At 43.7% G+C, this 19,421-nt stretch overlaps 2 protein-coding genes across 2 annotated transcripts in view; one reads left to right on the top strand and one right to left on the bottom strand.

The window, feature by feature from the left end:
• Positions 1-11,486, bottom strand: part of TNFAIP8L3 (TNF alpha induced protein 8 like 3) — a 46,999-nt gene extending 35,513 nt beyond the window's left edge. The window contains exon 1 of the mRNA XM_068203941.1: positions 11,346-11,486. Coding sequence (XP_068060042.1) covers positions 11,346-11,397 — 52 coding nt within the window. The 5' untranslated portion in view covers positions 11,398-11,486. The remainder of the gene's footprint in view (positions 1-11,345) is intronic.
• GLDN (gliomedin) overlaps positions 1-19,421 on the top strand; it is a 95,914-nt gene that overhangs the window by 6,852 nt on the left and 69,641 nt on the right. The window lies entirely within an intron of this gene.

The raw sequence follows: 19,421 nt of genomic DNA, 5'->3' as shown, positions 1-19,421 counted from the left end.
CCCTCTAAAGGGCAGAATGGGCCCAGTTTTAGTTTGATTCAGGTCAGTCACTAGCAGAGTGGAAGGGTGGATGTAGGCACTGTGCTGGTGTTCTGGTGAGTCTGTACCTACTTGGCAATTCCTGTGCTTTAGCTCTTTCCCTGAAGCCTCCCTCAGTGCATTTCTGTGCTCTCATCCTTGTCTTATTGGCAGAAGAAAATCAAAATAGACATTCTTGTCCCAAGTGAAGATAAGTTTAGTTTACAGAAGTATCTTTTGCTTTCACTGCCTTTTCACAGCTGTTTAAAGCTTCTGATAGCTTTCTAGAGGCAATTTCTGTGAATTCTCTTCTAATATTTTTTAAATGAAAGAATATTGTCACTTTGTAATAAATATGTATTTGTTACCTCGTGTGCAGGAGATCTGTATGCTGTGTTTCAACACGATACTCTGCAAAATAGCAAGGCTCTGGTTTCCTTTACTCCTTATAGTTAAGTTATATCACTAGAAATCTGTCCTCCTCTGACCTCGTTTGATCAGTGACAGTCACAGCTGCTGTGTCTGGTGACAGATGCAATTCTCCCCTGGATCTGCTATTCAAGCCCAATGATTTGAACTTATAGGGATGAGGATACACTGTTTCTTCAAGGAGTTGTTCGGGAATGCATTCTGGAAATAGCTGGGAAGCCCTTGTTATCTGTGAAGATGCTATTGCTCACTTTCTGGCAAATATTGCATCTACCTGTTTCAGTATTTCAAAATCAAATTAACTTTCCTGATCCCACTTGCAAGCCCACTGTCTGTATTTTTTTGTTTGCCAGAGGAGGCAGGTTAGTTCCTGTTTCTAGAACCTTTAATTACAATGCCAAGTCAGTATCTTACTTCCATCAATTTCCCCTTTCTTGAAATACAACCTAACAGCATTTACTCCCTTCTTTCAGTGGTAGAAATCATAAACCCAAGAGCATTTGAGAAGAAATGAGTTAAGGAAGAAAAATCAGATCAATACTGGAAGAATGAGGCTTGAGGAGGACAGCATATTGGCTGGGGTACAGAGAAGTGAGAGATCAGTTAAGTGCTAGAAAGATGTGGGTATCTGGAGAATGAACACAAATTGTTAGTCTAAGATATGAGGGCAGATAGGAAAAGAGAGAATTTAAAAGTATTCTAGAGGTTAGAAGATGGGAAATATAGCTAAAATCGGCCTTCCTGCAAGGCCCTCAGCCTCTTTGGTGGCAGGGGCAGTCAAAGCAAGGGTGCAATGACACTTTAGACCTTCACTGCTCTCTGCATGTGCCTTTTCTCAAAGCAGGAGTAGTTTCTGCCTGTCCTCCCTCACTGCTCCTGATGGAGGGGGAACATCCATTTATACCAGCACAAGCATGTGGCAACATAACACTGAAAGTGGCTATTTTCTGTCTGTCCCCAACTAGGCTTTCAAACTCCTAGCACACAGTAAAACCAACAAAATCAAGAGAAAGTTGTGCAGAAGTGAACGACAGCAACTAGTTAAGAGCCCTAGCTCACGGTTTGGCTTCAGAACTCCAGGAGATATCCAGGTCTGGAGGATAAACAGATGCCAGCTGATTAACTGCTAAGTATTGGGACTGCTTTAAGCCCTCTGGCATCTGATTTAATCCAAACGATGAAGTTAAATCACGGAGTTGTGGAAAACACTGGTATTCATCTGTCCCTGAGACAATTTGTTCTTGGCTTTCCATCAGTTCTGTATGACTTCTGTAAGAGGAAGTGCTCTACAGAGAAATGCCAGTGGTGACTGTTTTGGATGAGTGTACAGGTCTGAGGGTTTTTGGTGGTTGTTTTTATTTCTTGTTGTTGCTGTTGTGTTTGGTTGTGGGGTTTTGTTTTGGGGGAGAGGAATGGACAGGACTGCAGGCAAGAGTAAACTCTCTTGGGGCTATATCTGCCCCAAGGATGCAAAGTGTTACATCCTTCTTATGCAGGATAATCTGACCTTTAAGAACCGGTATAGAAATAGACTCTTAAAAACAAATGCAGGTAAGAGAGAAGCCAGAGAAACCTCAGCTGAGGTCAGGCTGGATTCATACACCAGAAGCTAGTTTCTGATACAGGTGAGGTTTTAATCACTGAACAGAAACTTCCTCTCAGTTATATAGACCCTGGTGTATTTAAAGAGCACTGGTTAGTCCAAGGGGGTAAGAAGGGGACACACTGGCACTGTACAAATTTTGTGCAAGTGGTTTTTATGTGCACTTAGGCTTGAACTTTTTATCCCATTCTTAAACCTGTAATTCCAGTCAATATTCTTCCTCACTAATTCTTTATCACTGTCTAATTAATCCAGTAGCTGTGCATCATAATGACTGTACTGATTACTTTTGTATCTACTAGTAAACATTCTTCCTAACAGTGGAGATGATTAATAATGTATAAAAATAGTGAGGCACCAACTATAACTTGCTTTGAAGTGAACGTCAAGGTCATTCTTGATACCTTTATCCTACTTCCTTCTCACTTCTGGGAGTTAGAGGGAAATGATGCACAAAAACACAAAGCTAAAATTACATGCAAGTAAACAAAAGCTACAGAGATTCACCTGGCATAACACTATATGGCACAGAGCCTTTGTTGAAAAAATAATCTGAAACGTGGTTATCTTAATTAAAAAAAACCCAAAAAACCAAAAAAAAACCCCGACTTTGAGAAGTCTAAGAAACTTGTATTTATTTGATCTGCATATGTCAGTGATTTGACCATGTAAACTATAGGCTCTAAAAGTAAATGGGAAATTATTTGGAAAGGAAGCACTAACACAATAATAGTGTTAATACATTTCTTCAAAGAGAAAGAATTTAGTTTTTCCTGCAACACAAACTGCTTGGATAAACAAAGTTAATGCCAGGAATGAGATGGTGATAAGTGAGGTATTATGCTAACTTTGAGTGTTTCAGAAGATTGCCTTTCATGTTAAACTAGCACTATTAAGAAGACCTAGGAGAATGTCTCCATAGTGAAGTGTTTGTTTCATAGATGGCATAATCTTCCTGCCCTATTTTGTGTTGTTATATCAACAGATGTCAGCCAAAATCTTCACCTGTACAGAGGGACTGGTCAGTCTGTTCCTCTGCAGAAAGGCTGAACAGAGCCAACAGCTCAAACTTGACATAAACCAGCATCTGTACCGAGGAGGAATTAGTGACCACTGAAAAGACATCAAAGTGACTCTTGCTCTTTCTCAGCCTATTTTGTTAAAGATGTCTGCCTTAAAGAGCAGAAAAAGTCACTGGCTACCAGCCCATGTTCAGCTTGGCTTCTCAAGATGATGTTTGAGGCTTGGCTATAAAGTTGTAGTTATTGCAGCAAGCCTCAGCCTCCCGTGAATCTCCTCCAGCTGCACTTGTCAGCCCATGAAATGACCTCCCATCATGTAACTGGCAAAGAGATTTCTGCAGGCAAACAGCAAATAACACACTTTTAATTGGGCAAGGCTCCAAACCCAGGTCTCAGCCCAGGGAAGCTGCCCTGAGCAGGGTCCCTGAGCAGCCCAACAGCCTTGAGCAGGCATCAGAGGCCACAGTAAGAGTGAAGAACCTCTGCACCCTGCTCTGACCACGGGCTCCCTGTCTGTAAATACACCAGGACAGAACCTTTTGTCCATGCATTGTACTGCCATCTGGATACAGGCTGAATTCTTTCCCACACTCCAAATGTTGTTTAATTCATACTGGCCACTGTTATCCTCTGTCTCATGCCAGGACATTTAGTGGGAGGCTATCTAGTACGGGCTGAAACAGTGCCAGGAAGAGTATTAATAGATAAACAGTTTAGAGGATTGTGTACCACTGCTTGGGCTCACAGCCAGGTCCTGCTTAGTTTACCAGATAAAGCAGTGAGGTCTCAGAAAGTTACAGGTTCTCCTGCCTTCCTGGGAGGGCCTGTCACCCTAAGGCTGATGCTCTGGGTTGAGTGCCAGTACCAAAGGTTTCTCAGACAGGCCAGGTCTTCAGGAAAACTCTCTCCATCTGTCTGTCCTATTGTTGTTCTTTTTACCTAAGATTTATGGCTTGATTGCTCTGTTACCAGCTAAGTAAGGTGACATACTCTTCTCACCATGACTTTTTAGTCTTTGCTGTAGAGGAGATGAAAGGCTAAAAGATTTATTTCTTCAAAGGGGAAGTGTGAGTTTTTTGAGGCAGTGCACTCGTTGCTTTGTACAGGTCACTCCTTACTGCCAAAATATCACTTTAAATAGAACTCAGTCTCATCCCAGACCTTTGGAAAGGCAGACAGGAATGGCCAATAATTGCTGTGTTGGCAGCAATTGTTTCATATTCCTACTTATGAATTTAATATGCCATCATAAATTCCTTGTCCATATTTACATATTAGAAAGAGTGGAGGCTTCCTGCTCACTGACTGCTAGCAGCATCAAATTTCAGGTGGGGGAACAGCTTGGTCATGATCATGCACAAGCAGGTGAGCGTGGGCTTCCATCCAGTGCTTCATGAAGTTCATATTTCCACTTGATTTTAAGGACAGAACCCTGAACAAATTGACTTGTTCAAGTGAATGATTGTTTGTCCAAGGTGCCTAGTCAAATTGACAGAAGTGGGATTATTTATGGTCTTAACCATCCTTACAGTGTGGTTAGAATTTTTTTCCCTTTAAAGTTTTAACTTTTTTTTTTTTTTTTCCTGCTGGACAAGACTCTCTAACTGGCAGCTGCTGTACTAATTAGAGGTCTGTATGCAAATCAGCAGCCCAGGTAATTCCTGGAGGGAACACTAAAAGAAAAAAAATCACCCAACCATGTTCTTGGCTCACATCCTTGCCCCGGCTGCTGCTGCCTGCTCATCCCAAAGCATCTCTTGCCCACTCTCTTGGCAGAGAGACCTGGACCTGTGCTTGCCTCAGTTTGCAGTGTGATCCAGAAAGCCCTGTAACAGTTTGGTGCACGAGTCCCATGGCATGTTAGCTCATGTCTGTTGTCTGTCCATCTTTTTTTTTAATTAGCTTTGTTTTCCTTAGTTGTCCAGCAGAAAGTGAAGGGAAAGCCTTTATTAGATAGTTGCTAGAAAGAACTTCATAAAAATTCTTTGCTTTTAAAATATTTTTCTAGTTTTCATACCTAGAACATGTTATCTACTATTTCTTCTGGCTTGTCTGAAGTCTAATAAATATTACTGTTTATCTGACTTGGAACATTCTATGTAGAATCAAAACAAGGCTTTGGTAAACTAAACCCCTCCTTCTTCACACAAATATTCCTTGGGGCAAAGGCTATATTTTTCAAATGGTGTGATACTGCAAAAGGTTAAACAATGCCTACTTGCACTATACATCACCTAAGCATGTTACTAATGCCTCAAATAATAATTCTTAAATGTCTTCATTACACTTTCTAATTAATTTTGTATTTACAAGAATATATTAACTCTTTAATGGCATTTAACTCTAAAACAGTGACTAAAATATGTAACAGGCTTCAAAGATTAACATCACAGAACTACAGACAGTTCATATAACATGATAAATAATTTGCAGAAAAAATTACTTGCTAAGCATTGCAAATCAAATAATAGTACAGCTCTAGAAAAATTATTCATGTCTGTAGAGGTTGTTTTACACCAGTAAATAATGTTTAAATCAGTTGGATTTCTTACCAAGTATATATTTATTGCCTGGGGAAAAGCTCAGATAATTTATCAAATAATTTTAAATGCATTAACATTTTTTGTGCTAAGGGTTCCAGGGTAAGATCTTGGCTCTGTTGAAGAGGTACTGAAGTCATAATCAGGCTCCCACTGCCCTTATGGATACAAGCCTGGTGATTAGGTCACCTTCATCTTGTTATCATTGCCATTATACAAAGTTGAAAGCTTCACATTGTTAATTCTTAAAAAAAACCACAAAACCAAAACCCCTGCCACCAATATAGAGCTCTGCTTGGAGTACAAGCTGCTCTTTCCTAGGCCAAACATCTTTCGACTTCCACGGAAGGAAACCCAGAGAAGGGACCAGCAACAGTTTGCTCTCCACAGTATGTTAAACTTCATGGGGATAATCTGTATTGTTTCAGAGACCATATTTAGCCTCTGGTTATCTTATGTTACTACTGTAACATAACAGTTCCATTAAAACAAACATGAACATCCATGCTGTGACTTGGTGGCTTGTATAAAGGCTTAAATCAGTATACATAAAAGCCACATGGCCAAATTCCTGCCTGTTTCAGCCAGGGAACCTAGGACAAAGCACACCAAACGAAGGTCTCACACCTTTTTTCTCCTGTATGCAGAATTTCCAAACCCACTGCGAAATCATTTCTGTTGGTGATGACCTGAATTTTTGTGAAATGTTACTCTGAAAGATGACATGGAGGATCATTCTTTCATGTGGCAGGATGACTATGAAAGAGCTGAGGGAAAGGAGACCATTACTCTATTGAAAAGGGCTTTTTTAAAACTCAACCTCTCAATAGGTGGACATTCAAAAATGAGAACCATGTTCTATTTTAAGATTACCTGTTCAGTTCTCAAAAGCTCTTCTGTAGAACAAAAAAGAAAATGACTAGTCACCTCTGCAGTAAAACTAGAAATTTCACTAGCTAGTAAGCATGTAACTTTTCTTCTTTTGCACCACAATATATAATTTTTTCAGAATCATGAACTGTTTAATGTTCTTAATAGGAGTCTGTCTCATGAGTAACCATTTTTGGAAACCAAAGCTTTTTCACCCTATAGACACCTCAAGTGCAAAGCAGTAATAGATGGGTGTAGGAGACTTGCGGGAGCCAAGGCTGTAGAGCTGAATGTTGTTAGAGGTGTGGTGGTTTTTGCTGTTTGTTTGCTTTAAAGTTCAGCTAACATCTTGCACTGCTCACATACAAGGAGCCTTTTGTTTCCATCTAAGTTCTATGAAGATGCTATTGTGACAACATGTTCGGAATAAATACAGAAAAAAATATTTCTGCCTCTTTTGGGACTCAAGTTTTAAGTGGGCTATTAAAGCAAATGAGGCTGCTGGGATCTTGGAACATGATTCCAGCTGGTTCTTGGAAGCCACGTGTGTATGGCAGATGGTGGGGGTGCACTAGGTAGCCTCCTGCACCCCCGTGTGAGTCCGGGAATGGCAAGGGTGCCACTCAGTGGGACAGAAAAAAGGCTGGGGAGGCATTGCACGAGTGGTGCAATCCCTGAAATGGGCTATGCTTTAAACGTCTGTGTTGCATCAGCATGGTGGAGCCTGGAGATAAAGCAAACTGCATCCCAGGGGGCTCAAACAATCGGACAGCCTCAGCAGTGGCTGCAGGCAGCTCCAACTGTGCCAGCTGAAGCCCGGGGAAGTGTGAGGACTGGTAATGAGGAGAGCAAGCTAAACACGGAAATTGCTGTCAATTTCAGTGCAAAATTCCAGCTGTACTAAAATGAGTGTCCAAAATCAAACCATCACCAGGACTTCATCCCAAATTTTCCTCCCAGACACTGTGCTTGCCCTGTGAGCTGTGGGGTGTGCACCTCCCCGAGAAGGTGGTGGCTGAAGCCCACACTGCAGCCCCTCAGCTGCTGTGCCTGCAGCAGTGACTGACAGCCTGACTGAACACCCACGTACAGAGAGAGGCTGCACTGTGCATATGGCAGAGTACAGAAAAAAGACCAAAGGAAATCTAGCAAAATTATCTATTTTTCAGAAGACGATGGGGGATAACAAAGAGCATGTAATTCTTTAGTGCAGGAAAGAAAATGCAGCTGGGTAAGACAAAACATCCAAGTTTTCTCTCTATTCCAATTTTATTTTCCTGCATAGGCATCTGCCATGTATGGCCAACATACCAGATTTTTCTTCTCTTAAATAGAACAAAGAAGGAACAGAAAAGAGGAAAGGAGACTGATGAACATCAACTCCTGGCAGCTAGCAAGTGATGACATGAAAACCACGTATGGCAATCTCTGAGCATAGTTATTTTAAATTTATTAAAAAAAATTTCCTATTCAGAACAGGAGTAAATTTTTGGCAGGAGCTCTGTTATATTAATTTGTCTATGAATGTAATGTTTGCAACTTGCTCTTCATGCATGGCTTGGAAGATTTGTTTGGATGAAAAATTATAGCTGTTGGTGGTCTTTGCAAGTAAGCTCAGCCTAACAGAGCTCTGTGAATGTAAGGAGCTCTGTGACCTGTTGCTGGTCTTCGCTAATTCTCTACATCTCAAGTAAGAAAATACAAAGCAAAATATCAGGAGTAAATACCCCTAGTATTTAAAACTGAATTAGATTTCAGATTATGCTATAAAATGTTCTGCTGGGACACTAGAAAACACACTTATCTTATGACTTCCTACTGTTGTTTATCACTGCTGTATTAATAGGACAGGTGAACTATTTAAAAAAAATATGCTTTTTTGCCTTTGTAGTTAGAACATTAGTGTTCAAATCCTTCTTTTTGGGGATGCAGGAGGGTGTTAGCTGGCATGAAGTACACCATCCTGGACTGGTTATGGTGAGAAGATTTTTCTCAAATATCTAATAACATCACACGGCAACTTTCTATGTGGCTTTATTATGATCACTGGGACTATTTCAGGCATCATTCCAATTGCACTTGCATCTGATGCCAGTTTAATGGCTTCAGAGAAGGATGTCTATGACTTTCACTGTGGGAAGCTGGAGGTCAAACAGGTTCCTTCTGCACCTGGTGTCAGTGACAGCCCAGCATCTGTCACGTGCCAGCCATGTGTGTGTCACCCCTGCTGCCCAGGCCTGTGTGTGTGTGACACCCCTGCAGCCCTGACCTGTCTGTGTGTCAGTCCTGCTGCCCAGCCCTGTGTGTGTGTGTGTGTGTGTGACACCCCTGCTATCCTGCCCTGTCCTGTGTGTGTGACACCCCTGCTGCCCTGTCCTGTGTGTGTGACACCCCTGCAGCCCAGCCCTGTGTGTGTGTGTGACACCCCTGCTGCCCTGTCCTGTGTGTGTGACACCCCTGCAGCCCTGTCCTGTGTGTGTGTGTGACACCCCTGCAGCCCAGCCCTGTGTGTGTGTGTGACACCCCTGCAGCCCTGTCCTGTGTGTGTGTGACACCCCTGCAGCCCTGTCCTGTGTGTATGTGTGTGTGACACCCCTGCAGCCCTGTCCTGTGTGTGTGTGTGACACCCCTGCAGCCCTGTCCTGTGTGTGTGTGTGACACCCCTGCAGCCCTGACCTGTCTGTGTGTGTGACACCCCTGCAGCCCTGTCCTGTGTGTGTGTGTGTGACACCCCTGCAGCCCTGTCCTGTGTGTGTGTGTGTGACACCCCTGCAGCCCTGTCCTGTGTGTGTGTGTGTGACACCCCTGCAGCCCAGCCCTGTCCTGTGTGTGTGTGTGACACCCCTGCAGCCCTGTCCTGTGTGTGTGTGTCACCCCTGCAGCCCTGTCCTGTGTGTATGTGTGTGTGACACCCCTGCAGCCCTGTCCTGTGTGTGTGTGACACCCCTGCAGCCCTGTCCTGTGTGTGTGTGACACCCCTGCAGCCCTGACCTGTCTGTGTGTGTGACACCCCTGCAGCCCTGACCTGTCTGTGTGTGTGACACCCCTGCAGCCCTGTCCTGTGTGTGTGTGTGTGACACCCCTGCAGCCCTGTCCTGTGTGTGTGTGTGTGACACCCCTGCAGCCCTGTCCTGTGTGTGTGTGTGTGACACCCCTGCAGCCCAGCCCTGTCCTGTGTGTGTGTGTGACACCCCTGCAGCCCTGTCCTGTGTGTGTGTGTCACCCCTGCAGCCCTGTCCTGTGTGTATGTGTGTGTGACACCCCTGCAGCCCTGTCCTGTGTGTGTGTGACACCCCTGCAGCCCTGTCCTGTGTGTGTGTGACACCCCTGCAGCCCTGTCCTGTGTGTGTGTGTGACACCCCTGCAGCCCTGACCTGTCTGTGTGTGTGACACCCCTGCAGCCCTGTCCTGTGTGTGTGTGTGTGTGACACCCCTGCAGCCCTGTCCTGTGTGTGTGTGTGTGACACCCCTGCAGCCCTGTCCTGTGTGTGTGTGTGTGACACCCCTGCAGCCCAGCCCTGTCCTGTGTGTGTGTGTGACACCCCTGCAGCCCTGTCCTGTGTGTGTGTGTCACCCCTGCAGCCCTGTCCTGTGTGTGTGTGACACCCCTGCAGCCCAGCCCTGTCCTGTGTGTGTGTGTGTGACACCCCTGCAGCCCAGCCCTGTCCTGTGTGTGTGTGTGTGAAACCCCTGCAGCCCTGTCCTGTGTGTGTGTCACTCCTGCTGCCCAGCCCTGTGTGTGTGTGTGTGTGTGTCACCCCTGCAGCCCTGTCCTGTGTGTGTGTGTGACACCCCTGCAGCCCTGTCCTGTGTGTGTGTGTGTGTGACACCCCTGCAGCCCAGCCCTGTCCTGTGTGTGTGTGTGACACCCCTGCAGCCCAGCCCTGTCCTCTGTGTGTGTGTGTCACCCCTGCAGCCCAGCCCTGTCCTGTGTGTGTGACACCCCTGCAGCCCAGCCCTGTCCTGTGTGTGTGTGTGTGACACCTCTGCAGCCCTGTCCTGTGTGTGTGACACCCCTGCAGCCCAGCCCTGTCCTGTGTGTGTGTGTGACACCCCTGCTGCCTGCTCTGCTGCGGGCAGGGTGACACCACCGCTGACCCAAAGGTGGGGCACCCAGAGGTGTGGCCGTGAGGTGACAGCGCATCCCTGGGCCACGTGCTGTGCTGGTGGAGCGAACCTACCTCTGTGTGTTTCGCACAAGTTTGTTGTCCCCGTTTTTACCATGTGTGCAGGATGGCCTTTGACAACGGCGCATCAACCATCATTTGTTTCGCGTAAGACACAAGAACGCGAAGGTTTGAAAGGGCAGGAGAGTTTTTTTGTTGGTTTTTTTTTTTTCCTTCTGTCTCCTCCAAGAACTATGTGGCATGCAGCAATCAGACAGCATGGTTCCTGGTGACAAGTTAAGACTTGAAAACAAAAGCCCAGCAGCCCGGGGGCTCTGCGTGCCCGCCCCGGATGCGCGCCAGGCGCGGTGGTCCTGGAGCGCCAGCGGAATAGCCGCGACCAAAGCCCCGAAAACTTTGCAGCCTGTGGGTATAAAGCATCAGCTAGCGCCAGCGCTGCCATTTAATCAGCTGTCACGACACAGCCCTTGGGGCAGCTCTCCCGCGGCCCGGGCAGCAGCGCAGCGGGGCCGCGGCCCCGAGCCCGCGGGAGCGGCCGCCGGACCGGGGCCGGCGCTCGGCTCTGCCGGTGCCCGCGAGTGCCGGGGCCGCGGGAGCGGGGATGGCGCTGCCCTGTGCCCTCAGCCCGGCAGCGCTGCCCGGAGCTCGCGGGCACCCGACGGCAGGGGACGGGAAGGGACCCGACCCCTTCCTCGGCGCGGTCGCCCCGGACCCAGCGCCCGCAGCCGGCGCTTACCTGCGGGCGAGACCAGCTCGCCTTCGCTGAGCTCCGCGGAGTCCGAGTCCATGCTGCAGGCACCGGCGGGGCCGGGGGGCAGCTCGGGCCGCCGCTGGCAGGAGGAGTGCCCGGAGCGGCGGAGCGCAGCCCGCTGCCTTCTCCTGCGCTCGCAGCCGGCGCTGGGTCCGCGCCACCACATGCAGCCACCTCGCCGAGTGCCATTGGCTGCGGGCGGAGCGGGGCCGGGCGGGCGCGCCGAGGGCGGAGGCAGCGGGGGCGCGGCGGAGGAGCGGCTCCTGCCCCGCGTCTCACCCGAGTTGGGCTGCCCGGCCCCTCCGCCCGCACGGCCCGGGGCTGCTCCCGAGCGCAAAAATACCGAAATGACCGTCCTGTACATTGCCATCGCATCTCCCGTCTGTCTTTTCCATCACTCTTCTTGTGGACATCTCCCCTGAGCTTCAGTCGCCTTGTCTCTTTTCACTGTTTGTTTCCTTAATGATAAGTGTCCTCAAAAATTAGAAGAGAGGAATCCAATGGGGAAGTGCCAGTTCTTGTTGGGTATTAGTGCCCAGAAGAATAATGAAGGTCTAAATTCTGTTACTTCCTGATTATATGTTTTTCTGAGGGAGACAGTGCAATATCTGGTAAATGGCCATGTCATTAGATGGTTTTGAAGTGAAAAATTGTATAAGTTAAATTCTGCAGGCTTTACTTCTGTCCTACAAGCTACTAGAGTCATGAGCCATCCCTTAATTCAGAGGGTTGAGGTCACTTGTTCAGCTCTGAGGTTAGACAGATCTTTCCCTTTGCTTTTATTAGTTTCTAGTTTCTCTTGCTGTTACAGACCAAATGTGATTTGAATTCTAGTACAAAAATCTGAGGAAAGTAGTAGCAAAACCTACTTTTCTAACTGGGAACCAAACACCATCCTAAAACAGGCCTTAGAGCTCTAATGTATCCATGGATGTGTCACATCCTAAAAGGTGCCTGAGGCTTTCAACACTTACCTGCAGCATACTGCAACCTCCAGCCAGAGGTTTATGCTTGTAGCTGTAGACCACAGCTTTAGTCTGGAATTGTCTCCCCAAAACCATACACCCTTGTAGCTAGAAAAAGCCATGTCTGGATGCTGCTTTCAGACTGCATGTAGAAAATTATCTATTGCATCAGATCAAGCTTGACACTCTTGACAAGTGTGAAGACTTTTTCTTAACATAGAGCATGAGATTAAAAAAAAAAAGTATTTATTTTAACTCAAAGGGCTCTGTCAAATTCTTTCCAGTGATGGCTTATCTTGTGCAGTGCTACAATACAAAAAATGAAGCCCTTTTGGCTTATGTTCTAAGGTTGCTTCCCTACTTTCAAATCAGGTTGAGCCTGAAGAGAGACAAGACCTCAAACTTTCTGACCCTGGAATGCACATATTGCTATGGTCAGTTTAGACACAAAACCCTTCAACCTCTGGAGTGAAAATGTAGTTCTCCAGTAATTTGGGACATTGCTGTCATAACCTGAGCCCATACTGTTAGACACTTATGGGTTTTATTCTATGAAAACAAATTCTGACTTTTGTTTGTAGATGTTTTTATTAAGTTTAAAATGACATTCCAAATACTGCTGAATATAATTTCATAAATTAGTATCATGTAAGGAGAAACATCTAAACCGAAGTGATTCTAGGATTCTGTTGTGAAAAGCCAATGCAAAATTTGAGTGCAGAATATGTGGGGAATCTAGTTGTGGTATAAACAACATAGCAACAGAAACAATGTAGCAACAGAGAAGTCCCAATATTATGTTACAGAAATAATCCCAGATGCCACACCAAGCATAGAATCTGAGAGCTAAAAGGATTTTAGTCTCCCCTTATTCTCTTTTTGTTATTGTTGTTCTTGTTTGCATTTACGATTGTCTAAAGCAACCTAAATCACCTCACCAATAAGAGCACAGTTTAGTAGGAAGAGCAAGTTTGTATTTGAGGACAATCAATTAAATTTGTGAACTGTCTTCAATTTCTAGAAACTAATGATCATTTCTAACCTGGACAAATTCTGACTATTTAATGGCAATGGCTGTAATCAGATAAGCAGAGGAACATGGTGGTTTTCTGAAGGGACGTGTCCAGCTCTGTCAGTGGAAAAGGGGGCTGCCTCTACAGTGAATTTTGGTCCATGTATGGTGCTGATACAATGCAGCTGTGGGTGTCTTTCCAAGGTGTGTTCCAGGCACTGGCCTTATCCTATTTTCTGTGTGGGATTTTTTCTTTTCTGAGTGTATAGCCTTTGCTATAATTGGAATTAAATGTTAAGGTCTTGGATAGTCCTACTAGTCTGCTACTGATCATAGTTCAGTTAGTAGAAGGAAAAGTTAAATTTCATGATCCTCTGAAAGGTGGAAGTCTTAGCATGGAATACTTAAAAGAAAGACCCAAGCCCCACTTATTTTAATTCCTGTCAGTTTTTTATCCTTGTATAACCACACTAATAAATATAATGATGGAAATGGTATAACTTAATCAATATTGTATTGCGTCATGCTTACCATATATGCTTTGGGTATTCTCATTACTCTGCTGTAATTACTTGCTAATTCCCAGTAAATTCTGCCTCAAGATTACTTTCCCTTTTTATTACTGCTTACCATAAAGCAGTTAGAAAAGTTTTCAGCTGTAACAGAATGAGCACATTGTTTCATTTCAAAGCATATGGTTAGAATTCAGGGTTTTTTTTTCCTCTGCCCAGCGCAGTCCTGCACTTGGTCTAACATGTGACCTGGAAAATTCCATATGCTTAGAGCTCTGAACTTCACAGTTTCCACTCCTTACAATACTGGTGCAGAGAAAAGCACAAAAAGTTTATTAACAGCAAAATATGCACTTATCTAGATGCCTGTTACATGAAACTCCACATGGAGAAAGCTGGCATTTTGTGATTTATTTTTTGCATTTGGTACAAATAGTGCAATTACATATTCATTGTTATAAACTGACTGTAGCTCTGCAACCGCTTTCTTTATTCCTTCCTAAAGACTGGGCTGTTTAGAATCTGGAATGTTTTTTCTCAAGGGTCAGTTAATCAATTTGTCTATAAATCTCTACCAATAGGATGTAGCAGGGGAGGCAGCAACATTGGAGCTGCCCCATGTAATCCCAGTTATATGATTCTACATCTCTGTGTGGCTCCTCCATTCACATTTCAGCTGCATCTGGTCTTGATCTTCATTCCATATGGAACTTAGCTGAAACTCTCCTCTGCCCACTCATTGTGTGAGTGCTGGAGATGTGCCTATGACAGCTTTTAGGACTCATGCTTTTGCAGTGTTCTATTGGCAAATCACGCTTGCATGTTCACACAAATACAATTTCATTGTATTCTAAATACTTAGGTAGCCCAGGTACCACTCTATCCATGTCTTACATTTATCCTTTGAGGCCTGCTGTGAAATCAAGTAGTAGTATTTTTCTTTCTTAGAGGGAAATGAGGTACTGAGAAGCTGTGTTTTAAAGTCAAATGTAGAGCATAGACTTTCACCTGAATCCCATGAGCTATATCTGAACTATCCAGTTATCCATTTCTGCTGAATAAGAGGCTGGTAAGCTACCTCTGGTTTGCTACTCAAGCTTTCCTCCTTGAAACTGAGCCTTCAAAGCTTTGATAGAAAGCAGTCTCTTTTCTTTCCATTGTTACATCTAACAGAACCCCCTCTACCATCTTTGTTTGACTCATCTCCTTTACACTGTCCAGACAGGTGCATAGTATTGGATCTTCCTCTCAGTTCTAAATGTAAAAATGTAAGGTTATATTTTTGCCTCACAAGTTATTTTTTATTTAAATTTGTCCCCTAGGTTATACTTTTTCTAAACTTGTTGCCTGATATTTTGTTACATTATTTATTTTATTTCATACTTGTTAAGGAACCTTTCCCATCTGACCATTTTTGAGACTCTCTGGCAGTCACACTCTGGCCTAACAATGCCAAGCACCATTGCTACTGAATGTATTAAACAGAGCAACATCTCCCACAGACTGACACATTCTTGAAATGTGCTGTAGCAGGTTTGAGATTTTTTTCCCCAATTTCTTTCTGGTGTATCTGTATGTATTTCATGAAGAAAACTGCCCTGCACCATTATTAACAGAACATGAATAAATGGTGTCAGTAGATTCTCTGTCAACAATTTTGTCATGTTGGCAAGTTAGACTCTTGTTGGTGCTTGGGAGCCAATCAGCTTGCATTGCAAATATACATTGGTGTGCACTGCTAGGAGATTTTCATTGCAATCATGCATCTATTGTAATCTGCAAACAGTCTGATTTGATTTAGAGTTCAAATGATGAACAAGATGTCAGTGTTACTTGAATTCTTTCTCATGGGCCAGTAGATATTCAAAGATTGAGGTTTTTGTAACACATGATGTAGGCAGTGCTTGCACATCCTGTGTTGAGAAGATAAATATGGAAGAGTTCAGTATTTTCTGTTCCCTCCCTTTTTAAGTAACTGTAAGAGATGGGGAGCATCAGTTCTGGATACCTACCATAGCATGGACATATTTTTAGCCATTGGTCTTGCTGAATTATATTCTGCCTCTGGTGCTGACTTCTTAAAGCAGAGCTGAGGAAGCAGTCGCAGGCTGAGACTGCAGCCTGGTACTGCTGTGAGCCTGTGCTGTGATGTTTGGAATACCACATTTCAAGATTGAGGCTGGGCTTCACTCCTGTCATCTCAATGCCTTATAATCTGCTCAGGAGATTTTAATTCCAAGTGAAATAAAGTGAAAAAGTAAAGTAGTAACTTGTCCCATTTCCTCTTAGCTTGTAGAAAAAAGTCTCCCAAGGGAATTGAACAGCAAACTTGTTCATGTACACTTTTGGCCATGAGGATGTTGTCACTTTTCTGTTCAGTTTTAGTAGGATTTTGCCTGTAGAGTAAGGCTTTCTGTATTAAACTCTAAATTGGATTGCCTGGGCAGTTCAGAGTTTTCTATTACTTTAGTGGCATTGGGCTTTATTTTCTTACAGATACTTGACCATTCCTTGGTGTGAGATGGTAATTTATCCTGTGCTTAGAAAGATATAACTCTTTTAAGTTATAGATCCAATTACCTGTATATTGGCAAACTCTTGAATTCATAACCTTGCTTTCTAAGTGATTAAAGAAATGAAAGATACTTTCCAAATTGAAAAACCACCTGTTAATTCTGTTGGTGGGAAATTTCTTTTGAGGAATTCCTGCATGGAAATTTTATTGTTTAAACAATAACCTTCTTTTTTTATTATTATTTTTTTAATTTTTTTTATGAGGAGGAATTTAGGCATTATAAGTAACTATCAGGGCTATAAAATAATTTTACTTGTTATTTTCCATTTCATTACAGATAGGATACTAATAATAGTAAAGGCTAAAACTGATTAGCTGAAATAAATTTTTGCTTTCTCTGTTCTGGGGGTGGGGAAATAAACATTAAAGAATTTTTCTCAAGGGAATCACTGTGAAATACAGGAATAAACCAGGGGATTTTTTTCTGTTTCATTCCTATTCTGATGCTGTCTAGGGAAAGCAAGGGGACAGCTGCCAGTCTAAACCTTTTTCCTTTCTGCCATTTTCTTTGGGAATTATTTTTAATTTTTCTGGTGGTTGCTGAAGTTATTTTAAAATATGTCACATTCCTTAGTTTTCGCGTTATTGAAAACCATATGCCCTTCAGTGCAAGGGCTCATTACCCTATGGCCACACTTAAGTCTTTGACCTTGCCTAATATGCAGATGAAACACAGTTAAGCCAGCAGTGCCTTTTACTGAGCTGTGTTTCAGGAGGCTTTGAGGCAGTTTTGTGCTTCTAGTCTGGAAGATAGGTCATCCTTGTTTTCATTCCTGATTTCAAATTGTGTGTAGGAGGATTCCACAACTTCACCATACTCTGAGAAAGCAGAGAAAATTTTGTTGCTAGGAAACCATGGAGGACCTATACTGTACTGTCTTTCCAGAATGTTTATAGGTAGCATCAGTTATTTAATTAACTTCTCTAATCCTGTTCTTTATGCTAGCATCCACTTTTTATAGTCATGCTGTTTGTTACATGCTTCTGTATCCTAGAAAATGCTTTCTTGCTGTGGTTATTTCTGTATAGCTTTATTTAACACACAAAACCCAACTTCCCTAGAATTTAAATTGGAAAGCTGTTATTTATTCACATAGTAATGATGCCTATGCATCCTGATTTATTAGAACAGGTAAGTCACACTTTCCCACGAAAGACAAATGCTGAAATCCACAGAGCTGCACATTTTGTAGAACTTTAGTAAAGTGGATATTATCAGGACAAGTGTTAAAGCATTCAGTGTTTTGTAGCTGACTGGATGCTGGGTCTGGATGCTTCTTTACATTTGATGCTGTGACTCTACAGCCATAAGTGGTACCTGCACACTGGCAAGATGACAGAATCCATGATGTGGGTTTCAGCCCAGGAGTGCTACAGCTGTGACTGAAAGGGTGATGCAGCAGCTTGAGTGGGTCTTGGGGTAGAGTTTCTGCTAAGAAGTGTAGCACCCTTTGAACTAAAGGGAATCATGATCTCTGAGAGGCAATCAGAGAGGCAGGAATCAATATTTTGTGGAGCAATTCACTAACATCTGCAAATGGATCAGAATGCTCAAATGGCAGAATGTTAATATGCTCATTTGTGGTTTCTGTAGAGCTTGATGTGATTTTTGGAACAGCATGGAAACATCATCTTCATCTGACTGTGTGGGCATTACTTCATGACCATCTCTAATAGCATGGCAAAAAGCACTCTGCTGCCCACCTATCTATAAATAACTAAATATCATCAACCCAGGAATAAAATTGCATTTTATGGGTAGTCTTGGGAGCATGCAACATAGGCAATCAGATTTCATGTGGTTCTACAACAGTTCCACTAAAGGGAATGAAATTACTTAGAAACTTGCTGTCCAGGCCACTTTCAGGTGAATTATTTCTCTTGCACACATGGAGGGTCTCAGAGTACCCATAAATACAATTTATGAAGAACTTGAATTCAACTTGGACAATGCAAATTTGTCTTTAGATAAGATCTAAGGACTTTATTGTTTCTAAAGAAATTTTTGGATTGTAGATCTTGGGTCCTTTTTCGCAGCTAAGACAAAAGAATTAAGACATTCTTTTAATATTGGATTTCTGACTTTCATTGCTGCTCCTTGTCAAGGACCTAGAATAGAGAGTGGGAGTTTGGGACAGTGCTGCTGTGGGAAGAATTCACTTTGTGATGCTTGAATTCTCAGATTGTTTTCACTTTATGATGGACTCCCTTTGCTCTGCCAGTGCTTTATTTGTCAAAAACATGCAGAGAAATGTAGCTGGAAAAAACAAGATTATGCAATGTACAATGCAGTAGTGCTGCATTTAACTAGTGTGATGTGTATGGATGCCAATCAGGCTGTAAAACTGCTTGGGATCACAGGATAGTCCAGGCTGGAAGACCTCTCAGAGCATTAACCAGTCAAACCTCAGAGGATACAGCACCAGCCTGCAGGGCATCTTGCCTCTTGGTTTGTTATGCATCTGTAAAAGACATATAAAAATTAAAGAATTAAACCAAAAATGGTAGGTAGGAGAGAATCAGATCCATTATCTGAAAGCAGTTTAGAGCCAAAGATGATAGCCCAGCCATTCCTATAAGAATTGTTTCTACCAAGGCTTTTGTCATACCAAAATTGCAGTGTCTGGGTATTTGAAAAGAATGCCAAGTAAAGATTGAGTCATGAGGGAGGCTGAGCATTTCCCATTTTCAGAAAAACAGGTGGAAGTGGAGGCTCAGCATCTCTCAGGAAGCACTGAGCACCACAAGGGATTGGAGATTGACAGGGAAACTGAGTGTTGGTGTGAAGGGTGCTGGAGTGGGATGATCAGATGAGCAGCACGTGGTGCAAAACCTGAGGAGAAGACAGCACTAGGTATTTTGGAATGTGAGATTCCAAACCCTCTCTGTGCATGGCTGAGAGGCCCAGTTCCTTCCTGAGAGCCAAAGTGGAGGAACAGATTTGTGATGGTGTCCATGGGTGGGTTGTGTAACACCACTCAGCTCCCCATCAAGAGT

The sequence above is a fragment of the Anomalospiza imberbis genome, chromosome 13 (assembly GCF_031753505.1).
Source record: "Anomalospiza imberbis isolate Cuckoo-Finch-1a 21T00152 chromosome 13, ASM3175350v1, whole genome shotgun sequence".
Taxonomy (NCBI): domain Eukaryota; kingdom Metazoa; phylum Chordata; class Aves; order Passeriformes; family Viduidae; genus Anomalospiza; species Anomalospiza imberbis.
The sequence above is the reverse complement of the archived record's forward strand: the minus strand, read 5'-3'. Positions and strand labels throughout refer to the sequence as shown.